Below are 19870 nucleotides of genomic sequence, written 5' to 3' on the forward strand. Positions count from 1 at the left end.
TGTTGATTATAGATTTTAATCCTTTCAGGATAGGAGGATCCATAAGTCTTTGTGTGGAGGTTGCTTATTTCAACCTTATTTCAGTATTTGTTGCTTATTTGGGTTGTCCAGGCCTTGCTGTAATACTTATAATAAGTACAGCTGGTACCATTACCTATACCTAAGGCTGACCTCTCAGTTGCTTTCAACTTTGTCAAGCTGAAATTGTTGGGCAGGAATTTTCCGTACAGGTGACTGCCTCAGGTTTTTTCTGGAACATTTCAGCAATAATGGTTCAGCTGTCTTAGAGAATGAGATGAGGGGAAACTATCATGTTTTTGCTCATGTTAAGAAAGTTCCAATAACTTTTCCATTGAGTTCTTGCTCCTCTGCACTTTGCAGGAGGGATGCGAAATTTAGCTGGTGCCAGTCATGTGCCTTTTGATGCCCCCCAAGGAAAAAAATGTCCAGTTTTGGCTAAGTTATCTTGACTTCACTTAAACTCTTGTATTCCAAGTGGAACATAGGTCATCCACAAATCTCCATTCACACTTTCTTCCATAGAGATGTCTTAGAATTTGACAGCTAAATTTTCCAAGGAATCTCCCTGCACTGGGCATGCTTGATTCAAGGGCTGCAGTGCACTGAGCAGGATAGTTTCCCTGCTATTGGTACTCCCAGATGTAGCAGGAACAGGCACAGGAAATGAGAGTAGGGAGTCTAGCTCTCCTGTATTCTCAAAGCTACCCCTGCTGGTGAATAGGAAGTGTGGAGAAGGAGGAGGAAGCAGCCTGACTGAAATACAATGGAGACAAGAACTGGATAGGAGAAGGTAGGGGAAGAGGGAGTAGACTGTGAAAAAGGGCAGGGAGGGAGGACTGGATGCTGGTGATGAAGGAAATTAGGACTGGATAGTTGAGGAGCCCAGGGAAAGGAGACTGGGACTTGAATGAGTAATCTGGTACTGGCTGAGCAAAGAGACTGGGAATGGAATAAGGAGCCCCAGGAAACTGAGGCAGGGACAGCCTAAGCAAACGGACTGCGATGAGTAAGGACAGGGAACAGGAACAGACTCTTCTATGCCCACAGAAGAACACTCCTCCAGCACCTGTGAATGAATCCAGAATTCTTGAGTCTCAGCAGTTCTCTGCTGATTGCAAAAAGCGCTGAAGGCCCCTGCCAATTAGTGTGTTTTGTCCCTCTCTGATGGCTGGTCTGTATAGATAGAGGATGGCAATGTAATATTGCCATCAGTTACCCCATTAGCTCAAGTGCCAGAGATCTGTGCTGTGGATCTAAAGGTTCCAAATTTTCTGATGACCCATGTTGTGGTCAATATGATGGCACACAATAGAATTGTTTTTCAATATGTTTTTTTTTTTTCACACAACCTAAGAAATGATGTGCATCAGAGTATATTAAAAGAACATTAATTTGGCAAAGTCAGACACTCAAAAGTTAGGAAATATCAGAGTTAAAACATATAGCATGTGATCACGTAATTAAAGATGATCTCAACACATATGCAGAAGGAGGGCAAGTTAAGATTGCCTGGGCAACCTTAAATCTGGCATTTACTAACTTTGAGTGCTTACCTATGTAACTATTTTTTTTAAGGTAGGCGGTATGGTTTTTCTTTCTTTTTTTGGCATAATAACTTGTCATAACATCTCTATTACAGCGTGATGTTTTCTGTAGGCATTTGAGCTGAATCATCACCTCTTGGTTTTATTGTTGCCAAAAGTGTCTGGCTTCACTTTAGTTGTTCCAAAAAAGTTATTCTGTTGTCTTTAAGCTGTACTGTGAATTAAAGTTTTAAAAAATTAAAAAGCAACAATTTCCGTGAAAGCAGAGGCTGATGTGTTGTTTTATTTGGCTTAATTAGTTAGCTAAACAAAAGTGCTTTGTTTCACAGTGTTGAAGGACTTGGTGGAGAAAATCTACCTAGATAAATCGTAGAAAAAAGCAGTAAAGTAGCACTTTAAAGACTAACAAAATAATTTATTAGGTGAGCTTTTGTGGGACAGACCGACTTCTTCAGACCATAGCCACACCAGAACAGCTGTTCTGGTGTGGCTATGGTCTGAAGAAGTCGGTCTGTCCCACGAAAGCTCACCTAATAAATTATTTTGTTAGTCTTTAAAGTGCTACTTTACTGCTTTTTTGTTTTGATAGTATATAGACTAGCGCGGCTTCCTCTCTGTTACTGTAGAAATAAGAGATTTTTCTCACATCCTGGAGTGTATCACCACAATTAACTTCAAAGTTGTGCTCCAGCCTTGCTCCCAACCCACCCATCAAGGTTCTAAAGAACTGTAATGCTACCCTGGCTATGGCTGTGTCTGCACTACAAAAATAACTTCCAAGTTGCTTACTTCAAAGTACAACTTCAAAGTAAGCAACTTTGATGTTGAGTGTCTACACACACCATACTTCGAAGTTAAACTTCAAAGTAGGGCACTACTCCATTCCTGGGAATGGAGTAAGGATTTGGAATTTGGGCTCCGTACTTTGAAGTTAACTTCAAAGTAAGAGAAAATGTGTGTAGACTTTCTGCTGGCTATTTTGAAGTAGTGCCTAACTTTGAAGTTAGTTCCTAGTGTGGACACACCCTGTGAGAGATGAGGAATCCCCTGCCAACACCGAGGAGGAGAAGCCATTGTGCCCCCCAAGGCTGGGAGGGGGCAGGAAGGAACTGGTTGAGAATTTGAAAGTGGAAGTTAGCTTGGGTGAAAGTGATTGTGAAGTGGAAGAGTTCATTATTCTAAAGAATAGCGGGAGGGAGAAAAGCAAAATAAAGACAATGGATTTCAAGAAGGTAGGCTTTAACCAACTTAGGGAGAAAGTTTAAGAGGAAAACCAATTGAAGACATTTGGCAATTTTTCAGAGAGACATTAGTAAGGGCCCAAAAGTATACTATTTCACTGTGTGGAAAAAACAGGAAGCATGGGAAGAAACTACACTGGCTTAACCTGGAGATCTTGAATGATCTAAAAATCAAAAAGGAGTCCTATAAACAGTGGAAATGTAGTTAAAATTACATAGGATGAATATAAACGACAAGTGTGTAGGGGCAAAATTAGGAAGATGAAGGCACAAAATGAGTCACACTAGCTAGAGACATAAAAGGTACCAAGAAAATATTCTACAAATATATTAGCAGAAAGATGAAGACCAAAGACGGTGGTAGGACTGTTACTCAATAAAGAGGGAAAAACAACAGAAAATGTGGAAATGGTAGGGGCGCTTAACTACCTCTTTTATTGATTTTTGCCAAAAAGGTGGGTGGTGATTAGAAGCCTAGAATAATGAATGCTGGAGAACATGAGATAGGTTCAGAAGTGAAAATAGGAAAAGAACAAGTTAAAAATTATTTAAACAAGTTAGGTGTCTTCGTGTCAGTGGGGAGTGATGAAAGGACTATTGTACAAAGGGAACTAGGGGTCACAAGCTAAATATGAGTCAAAACAACAGTATGATACTCTTGCAATTAAAAAAAAATCTGGAATGCATGAACAGGAGTGTTGTAAGCAAGACAAAATAACTAATTCTTCCACACTGTGCTGATTTAGGTCTCAGCTGGAGTTTTGTGTCCAGTTCTGGGTACATTGTTACAGGAAAAATGTGGAGAACATTGGAGGAAGTCCAGACAATAGCAACAAAAATTATTAAAGGTCTAGAAAACATAATCTGTGAGAGAAGACTGAAAGAAATGGCTTTGTTTAGTCTGGAAGAGAGAAGACTGAGATGGAACCTGATAGTTTAAGTACCTAAAAGATTGTTACAAGGAGTAGGCAGAAAAATTTTCTCTTTAATCTCTGATGATAGAACAAAAAGCAATGGGCTTAAACTGCAGGAAGGCAAGTTCAATTTGGACATTAGGAAAAACTTTTTAACTGTCAAGGTGGTCAACCACTGGAATAAATTGCCTAAGGAGGTTTTGGCATCTCTATCACTGAAGATTTTTACAGCAGGTTAGACAAACACCTGTGAGGGAAGGTCTAGATGGTGCTTGGTTGATTGTAGAGGCCTTGACTCGATGACCTCATAAGGTCCCTTCCAGTTGTAGTGTTCTATGAGTCTGTGATTCTGTGGCTGTCAAAGGGACTCTCATTTGGATGCAGAATTCTTGGATGATTGGTCAAGCAGATTATATCCCTGAAAAGGATGGTTTGTATGCAAACCGTATGGCCACAGAACAGAATTCATTTGAATGTGGTGCTCTAATTGTTACTCTTTGTGGAAGTCTCACCAGAAACAATTATATTCTAGTGAAGACTAAGCAAGATCTTACTCATAGTGGTTATCTTTCCAGGTAGGAGTTGATGGATGGTGGGTGGAAGTTAATGCTGCTGTAGCCTGAGCTGAACGTGGTGTGTGAATAAAAGGATAAATCCAGGGTTGTCAATCCAGGACCTGTTACTACAGTTGAAGAAGTTTGGGTTAAGTTTTACTTTCCAAATATCAGCTCTGTGGCTTATATTCAACAGCAGACATTATTGAAGAGTTTTTTTTTATAAGAACCACTCTCAGTGCAATGCACCTTTTCCGTAGTATTTAGCAGTGTAAACAATCTTGGATCTTAATGATGTCCAGGCAGACAGGCCTAACATGGACATTTCTGCTTTGTTTTGGCATGCATGTGAGATTGACTTTGCACATTCCTTTCCCTTGCCTCTCACCTTTGATTGCTTTCTCTGCTCTGTTCTTAGTAGACAACAGTGTGCTGCCATTTACCAGAATCTTGCTCAACTACATTTTACAAGAATAGGTGCAGTGTCCCAGAGACAGTTTTAGGGTTTGGTTTCTGAATCCGCACCAATCTCCAGAGAAGCTCCTCACACTGTCTCTTTTGATTTTTACTAACAGATTACTGACATTCAGAAAAATCTTTCTTTCCAAGAACAGACCTGTGATCTCAGAGGGCTTGTCTACACTACCACCTTCCTTCGAAGGAAGGCTGGTAATTAGGATGTTGGGAGTTTACTAATGAGGTGCTGCACTGCATACGCAGCACTTCATTAAGCAAATTCCGTCCCCCCACGGCAACTTCCAAGTTTTAAACTTTGAAGTACCGGCATGTGTCTAGCCATGGCTCGCCCACTGGTACTTTGAAGTGCCGGGGCAACTTCAAAGTCCCTTTACTCCTCTAGTCGCGGCTAGATGCGTGCTGGTACTTCAAAGTTTAAAACTTCGAAGTTGCTGCGGGGGGGAATTTGCTTAATGAAGTGCTGGGTGTGCACCACAGCACTTCATTAGTGAACTCCGAACACCCTAATTACCATCCTTCCTTCGAAGGAAGGTGGTAGTGTAGACAAGCCCGGAGAGAAACCCACTGCCCTGGTTAGTGTTCGTTCACACCAGCAGAATAAGCTCCATTTTAACCATTAGACTGCTTCCTTTATTGTAAAAAAAAAAAACAAAAAAAAAACAAACACACCCCAGGAATTGGGAACACTGGACAAAGGAAAAATTTATATAATTTTCAAGGCAACCCTGGTTGTGTGCCTGATTCTTCTGTACATTTATGCTGTTTTATAGCTCTATGACAAAATACAGTGGAAGTAATATCATTTTCTTCCACTTTTAATCGCTGGTCAGATTGTCAGTGGTATCAAATGGCCTTATGTAAGTGAGAGCCATGCCCTAGGTCTCTGGTAAGAAAATATACAAGCAAATTGAATGTTAATCTCTAAGGCAGAATAGAAAAGCTTCTAAATAAAAGAGCAATTTATTGAAATAAGCTCAGTCAAAATAGGCTAGTGTTTCTTGTGTATCCTCTCCTGTCAAGCTGCCAACTGAGAGTTAATGTCATTATAATGGTCCTAGAATCCTCCCACTTCCCTTCTGAACATTGACAAATGAGGCAGGTTACAGAGGAAGGACATAAGGCGTTGCTCCTATGGCTGCACAGTAAGGACACTTCTGTTGTTCTGATGGGAGCCTGATATAAAAGTTAGGATGAAATCAGATGGTCTGGAGCTTCCCACTTTTCTCTGCTGACCAATACTGATTTATGCCTGTCCTGTATATTTTTAATATTTTAAATGATGTAACCATCCCCCCTCAGCCCTTTACAAATATTTTGTGGAATGGGAAGTCCTGCATTGTGGCTGTATTGTGCCATGCTGTGGGAAGGGCCTCAGGCAGAGTAGCGATACAACTGTAATCCCAGAGGCACTGTCGGCCTTATGCCAGGGAGCTTTTGGACCTGCGATCCACTGAAGAAAGTATCTCCGTTCAGGCCTTGAATGTGCTGCTCTGCTGGGCAGCATTGAGACAGGCTGGGAAATAACATCAATGTTTTTCACATGTCCAGAGGTCTCAACACAATGTGTAAGTGCATATAGGGCGTATAATGTTGAATGGTTGTTTCCACAGGAGAAATCCCAGCCAAACCTCCCAATGGACTTTATTGGGGCCAGGAGTTGGCTTTGGTTCACTTGATCAGTGATTCTCATCTGAGGTGCATGTACCCCTGGGGTTACACAGAGATCCCCCAGAGGGTACACTACTATCTCAGTGCTTCTCAACCTTTTTATGAATAAAAAATTGGACTTATTTTATGTTCATTTAGTTTTTTTTATTTATCCTTTTTGCACGGTCATAGGTACAAAGGCAAGTTTATTGCCTATGGGCAGTTACTTCCAACCAACCTGTTATGATTAAGTTGTTTAAATAAATGTGTTGCAATGGTAGAATAATGTTGTGTGTGTGAAAATAGTAGATATTGGGGACACTTATAATTTTTTTTTTTTTTTTGAAAAAGGGGAACTTTTTAAAAAAATTTGAGGAACAGCTGTTATGGTTAATTTTACCCTTTTGTATTCTTTAATAATGAAATAAGATAACTGAGTGAAGGTAACAGCAGGTTAATTGGTAATTTAGGTTTATTAGATTATTACATAAGCTCCATTTCTGGATTTCTAGTCATGAGCAAATATATCTGAGATCAGCTCTAGCTCTAAAAATAGACCACAGCCAAACAGAACGCACACTTGGTGGGGCACTTTTGGGGGAGGGAAGGGAAGTCTGCCCGTGGATGCATGCACAGAATTCAGGTTAGGAGTTTCTGTTCATTCATTTTTAGGGCAAAATTTGGTCCAGTTTATTGACCTCAATTAGATTCCACAATCACGCCAAAAATGACTGCTGTACATCTCCTGAATGATTAGTCATTTGAATAATTGACACTGTGTACAGTCTGAAAGAAAATGTGCATACGTTATGTGAAAGTTCAGTGTTTTTATTGAAAACAGCTGCATGCTTTAATGGTACCTCATTAGTGCAATTTAAATTATGTAATTATACTGCTGAAATTGGTGATAATAGGCTTAACAAAATGGACTATCGGGGAAAGACAGATTTTCTGTGAAGAGCACATTCCAGTTGTATAAATTTAATAAGAAGATCAATTGTACTTGAAGAACAGAAAGTGCTATTTTGTATATAAATCAAAACAAAGAAGTAACATTTGTTGGCTTTGAAAAATGACTTAGCCTTTGTATAGCTGTATGTTTTGCTTGGGGTCATGCCAGGATTATAAATAGATTGGTGGGAAACCTCCAGTTAAGAAAAAAATGTACTGTTGCTGGTTGTTGTAAACAATCAGACAGTCCAGTTTTATAACCTGTACTCCAGTTAGTAATCCCTACCCATGCAAGTAATCTTCAGTGGGACAGTTCTCGTAAACAATTATGCTTGTGAGTATGGGGTACAGGATTAGATACCTGTGTAGGTAGAGTGGTACTGATTCTCCACTATGCCTGAGCAGAGCTGTTCTGGATGTCAATGTTTGTCCCTGTTTGTTTCTTCCACCTCCCAAGTTAGAGACAGGTGCTGCCTTCTGCTCAAGAGGATGCAAAATTGCCCCAGATGGTCCAGAGCTCCCCTGCTCACACATGGAACACACTATAATGGAGAGCCTGGTATACTCTTCTGTGCAGCAGGGACTTGTGAAGTATAGGGACTTTGTCATCACCCTCTTCCCTACCTACTTCAGCTAGAGTTCTAAAGGGACCTAGTTACCTCTCAGGAAAACGTGGGGACTGTGCTATTCAGAATTAACCAGCTTTTGTGCAGTGGAATCAGATCTTTAGCTTCCCTGGAATAAGTTGAATTCTTGCTTTCTCAGTGATGGACGTATGTGATATGTTTTTATTTTTCATGGAAGATGAAGCTGGCCAAGGAGCTAATAGGTCAGCTCGTCAGCTGGGGTAAATCAACATAGTTCTGTTGACCTCACTGGAGCTAGCTGATTTGCACAAACTGAGGAACTGGCTCAATATCATTTGAGGAAAAGGAGTGGCGCATTTGCGATGCGTAAGCGTTCTGGCTAGATGCTTGTAGAACTGTAATGATTGTGCAGATAATATCCTCCAGAAGCTCTAGATACAGTCCAAACATTTTCCCCTGGAAATGAATTACTTTTACATTCAGTTTAGAGCAGGAGCCCATCCTGCCACAGTTGTTTTGCTGTAACAGTTTCAGAGAAGGGCAAGTTAAAAAAAAAAAAAAAATTCTAACACCCTGGTGATTTTTTTCATGTAAGTAAACCTATTTAAAAATGGTAAATATAATGCTGAAGCAGAAACCTATAGGTCAAATCTCACTGTGCTGTAAAGTACTTGAAAACAAAAGAGGTATCAACCGATCAGAATTGGGATGGAAGTGTAAATACCTATCGAACCTTAACTTTGTTGTTTGTAGGAGTTATCCCAGTCATATATAATGACATGACCATGACCTTGAAAATTTCCTGTTATGGAGGTTATGATAGACTACTGGAAAATTAGTCTTACATTTATTTCAAACAGAAAAGCTCAGAACTCATTGCAAATATAGCAGCAGAATTGTAGCAAATTAAAGACTAACAAAAATCATTCTATTTCTGCTGTTTTGTTTTCTTGGAATGCAGATTAACACGGCTACCTCTCTGTTATCATTGTAAATATGTATACTGCTGAGCCTATTCTAATGTATCCAAAAACGAAATATACAAGATCTCCACTAATTCTGAGGAAGTTAGTAGAACTGTACAATGGAAAAACACTAAAGACAAAAAGCAGCCATTTCTATCCATGAAATCTGCTCCAACTGGGCTCATGATGAATAACAAACTGTTGCTAGGACCAGGTTTTAGTTTATATGTAGAGGCCTTTGCAGAGTGAAATACTTTTAGAATGCCTCTGTGGGTCATAAATAATCAGTGGCACTGAAGACAAGAGAAAAAGAACAACCAATCTGAGGCTCCACAGTAGGAATCACTGTAATTCCCATTACAACATCAACCTAACATGTGCAGCCAGACTAATTTATCAGCTGCCATGTATTAGTTGTATTACACTGAGGTCTCTAGAAATAGTTGTCTATAAACAAACAAGCAGCGATTAAGAATATTACCAACAGCTTTGCAATATAATTGCCTGTGTGTAAATTCTAATCTAATTAGAATTTGTCTAGATGGGGAAATTTACTGGCAATGCAATTATGCTGGTACTGTTAATGCTGGTAAATTTCCCTTTGTAGATAAGCCCTAAGTTTTTTAGGAGCTGAGTCATGGGTCACATCAGTCCCAGATTTGAACATCTGCACATAGCAAATGACAGAATGAACCATGCCTGCTGTCGGGCTCAAGGGGTACGACCGACTTGTAACAGAACAACAGAAGGTTCTAAATCTCACCTGAGGCTGGATTGCTCTCCATTTATTAAATAACTATGGTGTTTATCCAGAGAGCACAAACAGGTATGCTAAGAACAGATGCAGTAGAATCTCTGTGTGCTGAAAAGGTACCATGATCGTGTTCACATGGGAAGAACTCTCCTGTGGATCTTGTTTCTGCAGCATGGGAGGAAGTGGACATGTTGGAGTCATAAATCCACAAAGAAGAGAACCAAATACAGCTGTAGCTCAGTGGGCTTTTTCATCCACTTTAAACCCACACCCAACAGCCTCTAGTTTGACTATATACAATGTGGCCTTTATTTCAATTTTGGCCTTGAGGGGTTCATCTCTGAACTCCACTGTGGGAGCTCAGAATTTTTCAGGATTGGGTCCCATAGAAGGACTCAGCTGATATGCAGGATGTTTATATGGGTAGCCTGTGCCATTATTGCAATCTTGTATATTATTAAACTGATAAGTTAATTCGTAATTAGATGGACCCCTTTTACTAGACATCATATGGACTCTTGATAACTTCCTTTTTCCACAAAATTAAATATACTGCCTAACTCTGGAGTAAATAAAGAGACATCCATAAAATGCAGTAACCCAAATTATACACGTAGAGCTCGGAAATCACCACCAGTGAAGCCTCTAAATGTATCACTGTCTTTCCTTTCTTCTGATTCTGAAATGTAATCACAAGGGTTATTCAGGAAAACGTAATTATTTGGTCATCTGTGTTGAAGTTTAACTTGTACGTTAGTCTCCTTGAGGACGTGGGACTAATCAGCACTGCTACCTCTCACGGTTTTGAAGCTCTAGTCTCGTGATTTTTTTGGGTTTGACTCATAATCTTTGAGCTCATGGGTTTGGCAATACGTATATAAGCATGTGCTTAAGTGCTTCCCTGACCTTTCAAGAGAGATGGAATGGCAAAGGTACTTCCTTCGACTGAGGTATCTATCCATACTGAAATGGCACACTGCCATCTGAAGCCTTTTATTTTTCTTAAAATATTATTGTTTCATAGTTATCCCTTAATACATTCTGGTATAAGGGACTCATTTAGCAATGCACAGTTGTGTCTGGTAGTTATCCAGTAAAAGGATCAGTTTAAATGTAAATAAAAAGGGGAATATTTAATAAGAACATGAAAACAATATCAATCAGTGTTCTAACAACATGCTGGGCCCAGTAACTTTATTAAAGGCCCAAATGTAATATAGTTGTTAACATGAATTGTATCTTACTTTGAGTGAAGTCCCATGAAGTCAAAGATAATACTTTTGCAGCAAGATGCTATGCTGTGTGAGTAATAATGTTGCAATCTAACCCTAAATTTATGAGGTGGGTATTGGACTTAGTTTTCATTTTGAATATTTATTAAATACTCAAGTACAGTATGAGTAGGTTGAAATTATTGTTATTAATTTACGTGTACTAGGTAACACCTAGAGACACTGAGCTGGCAGAGCATATAGACAAGGCACGTAAAGAGGAGGGGAAACTGAGGCACATGGTTTGTCTCACAGCTGGGAACAAAATCCAGCTCTACTTGCTCCCAGTCTAGGGAAATGCTCCCTGTAATATTTTCCATCCACACGCAGAATAAATGTTATGTGCACTGAGGCATGTGTGGATGTTCAACAGCAATAGAAACATATGCTACGAGCTGTGGGAACAGTGAGCGCTCTGTCCATTAGCTGGGCAGCACCTAAATCTCTCCTGGGTGGTCACCCAAGTGCTCACCTTACCGGGAACACTGGTCTAGGGCATTTTCTGCTGCACTACGCTTCCTCTTCAACCTTTAAAATGCCCTGATTTTTCTTGAGACATCCATGAATGCCTTTTGTCATTTAAATACATTGAGAAAATAATCACTGTGGAGCTTGAGGTCCAAATCCTACATCACATATTCACAAGCTCATTGACTTCCATGTCATAGGAGTAAGATGTATAGGTTTTGGCTTTTTACTGTAGCGTGACCTCATGAAATAGGCCCTTGGAAGACAGGAAACACTGGTATTCAATGTATGCATCGTATCTTCTCACTGGGGATTTGTTTTTAGAGGTTTGGCATTCACTCATAAAGAAAATCTGAAAACTGGGAGCAAGCTTTCTTTTTAATTGAGTGTTCTTTTTAGATTACGTGGGAAAGAAAAGCAGACTATTTTTCATTGTTTCCGAGCTTCAGCGTTAGCCTATTTGTCAAACCTATGAAGCAAATAAACCTAGAAAGAAAGGATTAATTTTCAGTGCTGTGAGCAATAGATGACGCTAAATATTAATAAGAGTTGGGCATGCCACTCCTTATTGTTGATGCTGAAAATGTACTGTCGTCTGTATATCGGAGTTAGTTTAAGGTCAGAGCTCTTCAACTTGATTTAATTTTTTAACTTTTTGGTAAAAATATCAGTCTGTATTTGAGAAGCCATTTTTTCCCTCACTGTCAAATAAAACAATGTATTTACTGTACTCACGTATCTAACACTGTTTGGCAAAAAAACCAAAAGATACTGCATATTGTTTTCTGAGAAGATATGAAGAGATGGGGGAGGCATCCAGAGAAGGGAAAAAAATGAGGGCTAGACAATAAAACTCCTTTGTGAGAAATAGACTTTGTGGGAGAAGAGGGGTAGCTAAGATACAGATAGGAACAGCAAGAATGATTGTTCTATTACGTCAACCGTCACCTTTTTGTTACACTTAAATTGTGTAATCTTTGCAGGCTCAGCTGCCATTGTTTCCAGTCTGCACTAACAATTACCAAGCAGGAAGAGAAGTCTGTAAATGGTAAAGATTTAAAGAAAACCTTTTGGGTTAGTTAGTAACAAAGATACAGAAGGTGTGTGAGCCTTTGTCAAGCTGACTTCCTACAAAAAGCCTACAGTTCTTGAATCTTTCTAATTGCAGTGCTTTCCTTTTCATGACAAAATGCATTTGAATCCATGATTTAGTTCTGGAGCTCAGCCAGCCGTTAGAAATAACCCGAATAGAGCCAAAGGCAATAACTTTATGATTCAAAAAGTAGGCGTAGTCACTTGATCTTCATAAGCTAAGGAAACACCTTAGCATTGGGGAAAAATAAAGCATGTCCCCTGTAAGTCTTTAAGATTTAAGAGCACCAGCTCTTAACGAGTACACAGAGGTGCCAATCTCCCAACTTTTTCTTTTTCTTTGTTTTTTCAGTTCGTCAGGTGAGATAACGTGGGAATGATACACTCTTCACAGAGTTTGATATGGCATCTAAGAAATCATCTCCATCAGCTGAGGAGACATCTTCTACGGAAATAGATGATCTTCACGTTTCACTGCAAGGTAAATTAACACAAGTTTCATGTAAATTTTAGTGTAAGTTTTGGCAAATGTCTGTGAATGTGTGCAAGTTTGGTGACATCTGACCTTAAACTAACGCTGAAATCCCCTAAAACATAAAATAGTATCAGATATAGTCCATTTATTTCAGTGTGTACACAGACTTCTGTAAATGTCTCACCAGAGGCTTTTCAAATATAAAGAGAAATACACAGGACTGAGCATTTCTTCATTGTGTTTACAGAGCCATTTCCTTTTTTGGTACAGATTGGTCGACAGTTTCTTATGTTTTCCTTAGCTGAACATATTACCACAAACAATTGTCCAAGAAACTATTGCAAGAGTTACACAATTTCTATAATTTATTATATATCTCTGCAAATTAAAACATGCCTTTGCTTGCTTAATTTTCTCATCCTATTAGGGGAAACCACTAAATTGTTTTTGCTTTAGATAATAGTCTTACTGCATTTTTTTCTTATTTCTTGTCTTTGTCCCCCATGCATGTATATTACAGGGCTTGAATGACCTTAAAATATCTCTGGCTTCCACACAAGCTCATGAAGATCCATTAATTGGGAGTTTTGTTGAAATGCTTACAGTATGCTATGTTTCCTTGCTTGGTTTCTTTCATGCCCAATCCTACAGTCTTTCTGCATTCAAAAATTTATCAGCATCAAATCAGTTACAAAGCTGATTTCTTTTTTTTTGTCTGCCTGGGGGAGATGGACTGCATCACTCCCTCCCCTCCCTAAAAGGGATTTCCGAATGTCTCAGTTATGGTGAAGTTTCCCTCTGACTTATTTGAGGGAAAACATTCAAGACAGATAAAACTAGTGCAGAAAGCATATAAGTGCGTACCAGCTGAAAGAACAAATCTGCTAAATGTCTTTTGTCATCCTTATCTACTTGAGCTATGGGTTATGATTATTTACAACAATTACAAGCAAAGCAAATCTTCTTTTTATCTGATGTCTTTTCATGTGCTTTGTCTTTGTTACAGTCAGAAGTACAAGTAGAAAACTTCCAATGGCCAAAGGTAACTCTAAAAAGTCACACAAAGTAGAGCCCCATTTTGCCATCAGTTGCAGCATCCAACGGTGTCACGGGGAAATGCCCATGTGCAAAGATTAAGGAAAGAATTTTGCCTGAGGAAAGCCCTTAGCCATGTGTTTAGCATGAAGTAGAAACAGAAAAGTAAGTTCTTCCAGTGAGTCACAGAAGAGGATTTTGCTGTGAAATAATATATTGTTTTTGAACAAATTTAATTTTTATCTTACCTGGACACTAAACTGAAAGGTTCGTACTATTGAAAGTATCCAATAGCTCTGCAGTTAGACACTATTGGCTGTCATGTTCCAGCTGACTTGGGTTCATGAACTGGAGCTCAGTGCTCTTTAATTGCACTGTATATATTACAGCTCAGGCTTCAGTCTGAGCACGGGGGCCCTCTCTCTTTGCATGGTCCTAGAGCCAAGATTGCAGTCCAAGTCTGACACCTATGCCACAAGTAAGCACCAGCATCGCAGGTGTATGTCTAACCTGTTCTTGAAAATGTCCAGTGATGGAGATTCCACAACCGCTTTATGCAATTTATTCCAGTGCTTTCCTAATGTCCAACCTAAACTTCCCTTTGGTGTAAGTGGAATCTCATTATTTCTTGTCCTGTCATCAGAAGTTAAGGAGAATAATTATTCTGTTTTTTCTAGTAATAACCTTTTACATACTTAAAATTGTTACCATGTCCTCTCATAATCTTCCCTCGCACAGACTAAACAAAACCAGTTCTTTCAGTGTTCCCTTTATAGCTCATATTTTCTAGCCCTTTAATAATTTTGTTGCTCTTCTCTGGACCTTGTCCATTTTATCCGTATCTTTCCTGAAATGTGATGCCCAGAACTGGATGCAAATCTCTACTTGAAACCCAGTCAGTGCAGAATTGAATGGAAGAATTACTTCTTGTTCCTTACATCTAAAAGTCCTGCTAGTGCATCCCAGAATGATGTCGGTTTCTTTTGCAGGAGTGTTACACTGTTGACTCAGATTTAGCTTGCAGTCCACTATGACTTTTAGATCTGGCATACTCTTATGCAGTCATTTCCCATTTTGTACGTATGTTTCTTCCTAAGTGGAGTACTTTTGCATTTGTCCATATTTCTTGCTAGTTACCTTAGGCCATTTTTTCAGTTTGTCCAGAACATTTTGAATTCTTATTCCAACCTCCAAAGCACTTGGAATCCCTCCAAGCTTGGTACCATCTGCAAACTTATTAAGTTTATTCTGTATGCCAGTATCTAAATCAGTAATTAAAATCCCTGTGGAACCACATTCATTATGCCGTTTCAGCATGACTGAACTGTTGCTAATTACTCTCTGAAATGTTGTTACTCTGCATTGTCAGCTAAGGCAGCCGAGTCTGGAACTGGGCCTGTTGTATTGATAGAGTGTATGTTTCCAATATTTGTACTTCATGTGGGCCATGTTTAACAAAGGAGTTATGCCTGGGCATAGCAAATAGGAAATCATGCCCCATACATGATGCATTAGTTGAAGTTACATTGCTCCTAGTATATTTGTACACATTAACCAACTCAAAGAGTCTCAAAGTATGCAGAATGGCCACCTGCGCAGTGTCTCACTGGGCCCTAAGACTCTGGCTTGACTTGTTAGTTTATACTCATAACTAAGAGAGATGGCTGCCTGGCATTTTCTGTCAAATTCCTGTGTTTATTTCTTCCAGCTTCAGCTGAGTGTTCTCGCAGGCTCTCAGAACAGGCACAGAGACTGGGCAGTGTTCTCTGCATTGACTGTTCCTGGCCACCAGGTGCCATTGCACTGACAGCAGGGACTGCCTCTCCCCTGCTCTCTCCCCAGCCTCCTTGCAGATGCCAATCAGTGGGATGGCAGTGAGGCAGGAGGCAGCAGCCAGTTGCTCCTGTGTTTTGTTGCAGGGTGGTGGAATGGTAATTCGGGGGACCGGCTGCCTACCCCTCTCCAAGCAGAGGTTCTGCTGTAGTCCTGGCTCTATGAAAAAGCCTACAGACCGCTCTCCGGTTGCACTTTGGGTCACTTTTTCCTTCTTTTGATAAGCTGTGGGCACAGACACTAGCTCTTATCTCTTGCTGAGCTGTGCCACGGCCAGTCCCCATAGCTCAATGTCCTTGAGTATCCAGGTGTGCCACAAAAAGCTGGCATGCAGTTCTGTGCAATGGTTGTCTCTCTAGTACATGGGGAGGGCCAGCCTGGGCTCATTTCCTTTGGTACAAGCAGGGCCCAACGCTAAAAAATATGGGAGCTACAGGGCGAAGCATCTGTGGTGTAATACAGACATTACCTTGAACTAAAGAGAGGGTATGCAGGGAGATGTGTGTGTGTGTGTGGTGGAGGGGAACAGAGAGCTGTGGCTGCTGGGCTGCTATCTGTAGCTGAATGGAGGCTCTTCTCTAATTAATTGCAGCAGGTGACTTTGGTCATTACTTTGATGGTGGTTCGGGTGGGTTGCTAAAGCCATTTCCCGAAAGATGCACCCGGTCCCTTCCCTTGCTCACCTTTTTCCATGTTGCTTTCCTGGCCATGGAAGCCTAGATGCTGACAGCTGGTAGAGCCGAGCTCCTGCTGAACAAGCCAGGGCAGGATGCACAATTTATTTTCCATATTTGCTGAGCCAATTGGAACACCTGTACTGGAGTGTAATTCCCTTTCTTAACCCATCTGAGGGCCACTTAACCCTGTGACTCAGTGCTGATAATAGAAACAAAGGTAGGATATCTCTGAATGTGAAATATACTATGAAGTTCTCCAGTTATATGTTGCTCTGCATTTTTCATGGAGTATAGAAAAGGGTTAAATGATGGTGTACAGCCAGTAGAGTGTACAAGTTATAATTCATTTTTTATTTGTCGAGGTGATTGTTGGTGGCAAGTTAACATAAATGGGAGTAATGTGTTGTTTTTGTTAGGTGTTATAATGTGAGCATGACCCCAAAATTGCGCTATATAGATAGTGCAAGGATGATAGGATGGTTAAAAGACAAACATTTTTTTTTTCAGCCTGTTGCGTTTCGGAGCTAATTAGGCAAGCGTGTAGGCTTTTTGACAATTCATTAGCAGTGCGGGTGCTCAGTTGTTGTCTTTACTTACTGATGTTAATATACTAATATTTGAGGATAGCTAAAGGACGATGATATAAGAGGACATGTGCAAAAACTATTTCAGGTATGTTTCACAATTTAACATAACACAGTGATTTACTTCAATTCAAATGCATTGAATAGTCTCTGAAAGATAAGAGAGAACAAAATTTACCTGTGTTTTCTGCTTACATTAAACCCCACATATAGTGATAAGCAGAAAGCTTTTTCTGTATTTCGTATTAGATTGCATGCCATCTTTTCAAAATTGCCTTCTGCTTAGCTGTATCCCCTTTATTTTACATGGATGAGTGTGTAACTCTCAGGTGCACTTGGTGTTTCAGAGATTGTTCCGACTGAGAATTACTCAGTGGTGATCGTCTGTGATCTAACCTAATCCCTGGTCTATCCAGATAGCTGTTCTATTACAGTTTAGGATTCTGGGTTTTAACTAGACTAGAGAAGAGTCCATTAAACAACACTGGCTCGGGATTTTCAGAAGTCATTTTTAAAAATGGAAAAGTTCCTATTTGGGGATTGAAAGTGAAATTTACATCCAGTGTACAGTGTCTGCTCTTAAACCCAGCGTCCTGTTTGGAGATCTCTTCTTAATTGTGCATAGCAATTGTGTGGCATGTGGCTTTTTGGGATTTGGGCTTAGGATGTGAACAGTAAATGAGATCTACTAAAAAGTTTTGGAGTATTTTTCATCCACTTTTCAAGTAAACCTATAAAAACAACTGGTCTGAGAAGTTAGCAGGTACAATAAGAGCCAAAACTTGGTGCTGAAAATGCATAAAGTAACCTCCTCCATCACCAAAGAAGAGGAAGGGTGGTCCAGTGGTTAGGTTGCTAACCTGGAAGGCAGGAGATTTCCTGCTCCAGAAGAGATGTCGTATGCAGCCTTGGGCAGACTACTTGTCTCTCTGCGTCTCTGTTCAGCGTGAATAAAAGCATTGCTCATCTTGTAGAGATGCTGTAAGTATAGATGAAGACTGAGGAGTTCACATACTATGATAATGAGGGACCTAGAAGTACGTTCGCTATGTAGATAGAAACCTAATGATCACAAAAGATAATGAGACTTGTTGAGTTGGTGAAGTAGTTTGTGGCCTGGAGAATTTGCTTTCAGTTTCCGGCAATGGGAAGTCATAAAATAACAACGTGGTTTGGGGTCAGGACCCATGTTTACATGCTCTGTGTGTGTGTGTGTGAGAGAGAGAGAGAGAGAGAGAGAGAGATGGTGATTAATTGATTAATCTGTGTGCAGCACACTGAACACACATGATCTGGTCCAAAGCCTACTGAAGTTAATGGAAAGATTTTTGTTGATTTCATTTGGCTTTGTGTAAAACTTGATTAAAGTATCTTCTTTACAGGTTGGTAACATAACATTGTACTGCTGAAAATTAGCTTCAGCTCGGGGGACTTGTCCTGCTTTAGGAGTGAATGAAACACCATTAATTGGTGGAAGGGAACGGAATAAATAGAAAACACTGTTTTGAATTGCTACCCTTGTGGCAAATTTGTAATTATTTTTCTAAAAGTGCAGAGATTTCCCCAGCTTAATGGAGTGAGGAAAAGAAGGGGTTTAGTCAAGGCTATGCTAGATGTAATTCTTTGTGTTTAAATGAAAATGGTAGTAAAGTAGAAATAAGTGAAGTTGAGTTGGTTCACTCTCTTTAAAATAGTATAAATCCACATATCTGAAAAAACATGCAGTATCAAACATGTCATTGGCTGTGATATCCCAGAGAACTTGTTCAGCATGTTCACTGTCTCAGAATGTTTTGACAAGCATTCAGGGCCAAACAGTGGCTGTCTGGTGCTGGTGCACTGTACCACCACTCCCTGTATGCAGGGAGAAGCAGGATCTTCAGTTCTGCTACCTCCCAATGTCACGCAGCTCTTCAGAAAAGGATGGGACAAGTTGGAAAGAGGGCATTCTGACAAGTTGCCCCCACAGAATGCTGCTTGGAACTGGGGTACCACTAGCTTGGGCTCCTTTTTATACTCTCTTGCTGTCACAAACTACAAAGCACACTTCATCCTACACTTTTACCAACATATATGCAAGGAGGGACACATCCAGCTGCAGGTAACCAGCCCCAGGAAAGGAAGGCTTTAACTAGGTATCTTCCAGTTCCTAAGGCACACCCCACTTTCTGGAGTATAAACCCCAAATTATACCATCTTATGGTGCACAGGAACTGTTCCTCAGCAGTGTGTAAGATCCATGCCCTACCTCAATATGGAGAGGAATATGCAACAGTTCCGCCACCCCCAAGTTATGGTTTACATACGCTGGTTTTAGATAAAGCAAAAACAAGTGTATTAACTGCAAAAAAGAGATTTTAAGTGATTATAAAGGTTAGCAAACAGATCAAAGCAGATTACCTAGCAAATAAACAAAAATGCAGATGAAACTTAATATACTAAATACATTGGATATGAATAGCAGATCTTCCTCCTAAGTCCTTGATGATACAAGCAGGCAGCAGATTCTTATGGGGCAAGCTGCACTCGCTTACATATTGGAATCCCCAGGTGTTCTGTTGACAGGCTAAAACCTCTCTTCCCCTAATTCAGTCTTGTTTCCAGAGGTCATCTTGGGTGGTGAGTCAGCAAAGAACTTCAGATGGTGCCACTTCTTTCCTTATACAGGTTGCACCTCCTAAAATTGGCACTCTGTGGTCTGGCAACATCCGGCAGGACCAAGGATGTTACTGAACTAGAGAGCCAAGCAAGGAGGTGGACAAGCTGCAGGCTCTGTCCTC

The 19870-nt window shown here is 40.1% G+C and overlaps 1 protein-coding gene across 16 annotated transcripts in view; it reads left to right on the top strand.

Moving 5' to 3' along the window:
• SYNE2 (spectrin repeat containing nuclear envelope protein 2) overlaps window positions 1-19870 on the top strand; it is a 300242-nt gene that overhangs the window by 15579 nt on the left and 264793 nt on the right. For 14 of the 16 annotated variants that reach the window (XM_074996338.1, XM_074996337.1, XM_074996346.1 and 11 more), the window contains 2 exons: window positions 12839-12967; window positions 13968-14003. In XM_074996338.1, the coding sequence (XP_074852439.1) occupies window positions 12889-12967; window positions 13968-14003 (115 nt within the window). In that variant the 5' untranslated portion in view covers window positions 12839-12888. Of the gene's footprint in view, window positions 1-12377; window positions 12443-12838; window positions 12968-13967; window positions 14004-19870 lie in introns of those variants that run through there. The other 2 variants (XM_074996339.1, XM_074996343.1) reach the window with 2 other exon arrangements.

The sequence above is a fragment of the Carettochelys insculpta genome, chromosome 6 (genome assembly GCF_033958435.1).
Source record: "Carettochelys insculpta isolate YL-2023 chromosome 6, ASM3395843v1, whole genome shotgun sequence".
In the NCBI taxonomy this organism is placed as follows: Eukaryota; Metazoa; Chordata; order Testudines; family Carettochelyidae; genus Carettochelys; species Carettochelys insculpta.